The sequence below is a fragment of the Tribolium castaneum genome, chromosome 4 (assembly GCF_031307605.1).
Source record: "Tribolium castaneum strain GA2 chromosome 4, icTriCast1.1, whole genome shotgun sequence".
Classification (NCBI taxonomy): domain Eukaryota; kingdom Metazoa; phylum Arthropoda; class Insecta; order Coleoptera; family Tenebrionidae; genus Tribolium; species Tribolium castaneum.
The window spans coordinates 3,924,295-3,927,862 of record NC_087397.1 but is presented as its reverse complement, the minus strand read 5'-3'; the positions used below and the strand labels follow the sequence as shown (position 1 = coordinate 3,927,862).

Below are 3,568 nucleotides of genomic sequence, written 5' to 3'. Positions count from 1 at the left end.
CAACCACTTATCTTTATTGCATTGTTACTAAATCCGGAGGACTATAATTAAAAATGATCACTCATCAGTTAGGAAGTGATTAAAAATCTAGTTAATGAACCGCACATTATTAATGTATAATCTAAAATACAATCGGCGTGTCGTATTTCCATATCTGTTCCCCATTAGTATAATGTTCCGGTGGTGGTAGAGGCGGAAAATCGGTATAATATGAATCTGATATCTGCTAAAACGCAGAGGTTCGTATCGTAACCTTGCGTTAAAGTCTTGTGGGGACGTAGTCTATATAAGCTCTGGATTATTAAAGGTGCGGCTGTTTACCTCTTTGTATTCACATTATCAGTGCCCGTTAATATGAGACTTTATGTGAGTATATTTATTTGTTTTGTATTTTGACGTTTTTATAACATTTCGTGGCATTTCAATGCTAATGTTATGTAACCTGATAGATTTCAGCCGGATGGGAATTAAAACGTTGTTTTCATTGCTAAAATAAATATAAAAAATTTATTTTTGGCAATATTGATGAAAAAGGGTTCATTGTCATGTTCTAGAACATTGTCGCGGAATAATTAGTAAGGCTTTTATTGAAATGTTAATTATTACTTTCAAGGATAAAGTTTTTGTAATATTTGTCATACCGGTGTTTATTAATTGTAAAATGTCATTCAAAAACGTCAAAAATATTATAAAAAAATTATCAAACCCTTTGAATTTTTATTCTTATTATAACTTGATTTCATTACCGTAATGAAGTGTCGCTTACAGTAATTAATCGCATATGGATAAAGATATGTAGGTGTGCTTAAAGTTAGGTCAAAGTCTAAAAATGGTAAACACAGTTGCAGTAAGATTAACAAGCTGACGCTTACTTACAGTTTGTTTTCAGTTGAGACTTTTGCTATGCCGTCAAAAAATGTATAATTTTTTTCTCAGTTAATATTTATTAGGTTGTTAATAAGATCGATTAATAATCGTAGCGATTGCGTTACTGGCCTAATTATTATTTACTTCTTAAGTTGACACAAAAACAAATAGAAAATACATAAAAATATTATAAATTATCAACAAACAACTCTCGTTGACATGAATAATTTGTCTACAAAGGATTAAACCGTCTTCTTAAATTGACTTCAAAACAATCGTAACTAAAAGTATTTTTATGAAAGAGTTTTTAAGAATAATTTAGAGACCATCGGAAAAATACAAAATTGGCGTTTCAATTCTTAACAGTTTTGGCAAAAAAATCCGGATTATCTTCTTCTTGAAAAAAGCAATCTCAACTATAAATCAATGCTGTTTAAAAATTTGCTGAATTATCCTTGATAAAGCAATGCTCATACTTTCAGCGAAAGTCTTCGATGGTAACGATAAATCAAAGCTTTGAATGTAAATGTCATAAAAATCGGCAACCAGTAATACGGTTCTGACTAAAAGTTGCTTTTTCTTAATCGATAAACTGCTTCGTGACCATCATTTATCAAAAATTTTTAAAAACACAATTACTAATTTCAGAATATTTTTTTTTATAAAAAAAAAGATTGATGGTGGCTGCACTAAATTAAAAAAAAACTAAATAAAAACTAAATAATTCAATAATTACAGATCTTTAAAACAGCTTCACCATAAGTATAATACAGTAAAAATCTATTTTTTTTAGTTTTTTAGTTTTTTCTCAAATTGTAAATTTTATTTTATTATGTAGGTATGTTTGGTGATTGAATATTTCTTTGTTCAATATGTATTATGAGAATGTTATAGACTTTAGAACTAAAAACTGACTGGAAATTGACGTGGTTTAACAAAAGATTTTTTTAAAATTAAATTGTTCTAAACAAACAAGTTTTTCAAAAGTTTTTGCTAATGCAATCAACCACATTTTTAAATTAAAAAAAAGTTTTCTATGGCTGAGAGGATTTTTACACTTTGGAATTTTATAAGCACTTGCATAAATTATGTCGTTTAATTCAGAATTTAGAAAATTGGGTAAAAAGCTTTTAGTCCTCATAAATAAATAGCTGAAATAATACTAGATACGGCATTTGTACAAAAAAAATAATATAAAAAATTTTTAATGTTTGGAAGAAGAATAATAATTAAAACGCTAAGTGAGTGTTTCCAACATATCTCTTGCAAAGGTTATAGGTTTCAACCTTGATTTTTATACTTGTTAACTGCAACAAAATAAAACTTCTTGTTTTTATAAAACGTTAATTTTTAGCTGTTAGTTGCCGCGGTATTTACCGTAGCATCCGCCGAACAATACACCACCCCTGTCCCAATCCTCAAACAAATCAACAAGCACAACGAGGACGGCTCATACAGCTACGGCTACGAAGCCGCCGATGGCACCTACAAAATAGAGACCAAATACCCCGATGGCGAAGTTTACGGAAAATACGGCTACATCGACGACCAGGGCAAGCTCCGGACCGTCGAATACGGCGCCAGCAGGAGAGGTTTCGAACCGGCCGGCAACGAAATCCAGGTGCCTCCACCCACCTTGAAAATCAACAACGACTACGCCAGGCCCTTAGGACAAGACGAAGACGATGGCCAATACAGAGAGGACCCCAGTGTTTACTATAAAAATGATCCTTATGCCCGATCTAATAACCAGCAAAGGTATCCCCAGTCGATTTACAGACAACCTCCTTTTGAACCACAGCCTGCCTATAACCCCCGACCTGCTTACAGACCTCCGACTGCCTACAGACCCCAGCCTAGACCCCAGCCGGCTTACCAGCCTAGCTACCAGCCCAGTTACCAACCCTCTTTCAGGCCCCAGACTAGCTTCAATAACTTCCCGAGCCAACCGAATTATTACAACCCTGCACCTCCTGCCTACCCCAATTACCACCCTTTCCAAGGACACCCCGCCACGAACGTGGACCTAAACAGCGGGTCCTACACCGTAAACTATAGACGATAAGTTAGCTTTAAATGTTCACTCGTTTTATTTAATCACTTCGTTAAGCGACCAAACTAGTCTTATTTTTATTTGTAACTTTGCAGGCAGTACTTTGTATTTTCTTAAAGTTTAAGTAACTTAAGTCTGTTTTTTGTATGGACCGAAAAATAAACATTTGTGATAAACCATTGGAAAGTGTGCAATAATTGTGTAATTACCCGTGTCTCTATCAGAAAGAATTCTCAATGTAAATGCTTTTATCCTATATTTCTCAAATTGGGTGGAGTCGGAAAGCCTTGAACATTCCTTAACACAGTCATTGTAATCTTGACTGTCATTCTAACATTTTTTTGCAATAACGTTGCATTTTGGGCGCAGTTATCTGAAAAAACACCCACAAGCTGAAGGAAGGTTAGTTACTGAGATTAGCTCACAATTTCAAGTTTAAATTCCTGAGTAACACCAGTGGTGACAGAAATATGCAGCTATTGGGAAACTGCTAATTCGACCGGCACCAAAAAACCGACTTTTCAGAAGCTGTTACTACACAAATTACATAAAACTAAACCCAAAAATTACTAAATCCCAGTTAAAAAAAACAATTAAGCAGTGTCGTACACGAGAAAACAACCTTGGGGTAAAAATAAAAGGCTTTGA

General features: G+C 33.8%; 1 protein-coding gene across 2 annotated transcripts; it reads left to right on the top strand.

Moving 5' to 3' along the window:
* The first annotated feature begins 206 nt into the window (after window positions 1-206).
* Window positions 207-3,099, top strand: LOC659631 (adhesive plaque matrix protein). Of its 2 annotated transcripts, XM_008203320.3 has the most exons (3): window positions 207-366; window positions 2,222-2,625; window positions 2,698-3,099. In XM_008203320.3, exons 1-3 carry the CDS (start codon window positions 355-357, stop codon window positions 2,930-2,932), a joined length of 651 nt encoding a protein of 216 aa, XP_008201542.1. In that variant the 5' UTR covers window positions 207-354; the 3' UTR covers window positions 2,933-3,099. The 2 variants fall into 2 exon arrangements, with proteins under 2 accessions (XP_008201542.1, XP_971011.1); XM_965918.5 differs by having other exon boundaries at window positions 2,222-3,099.
* The last annotated feature ends 469 nt before the right edge of the window (window positions 3,100-3,568 follow it).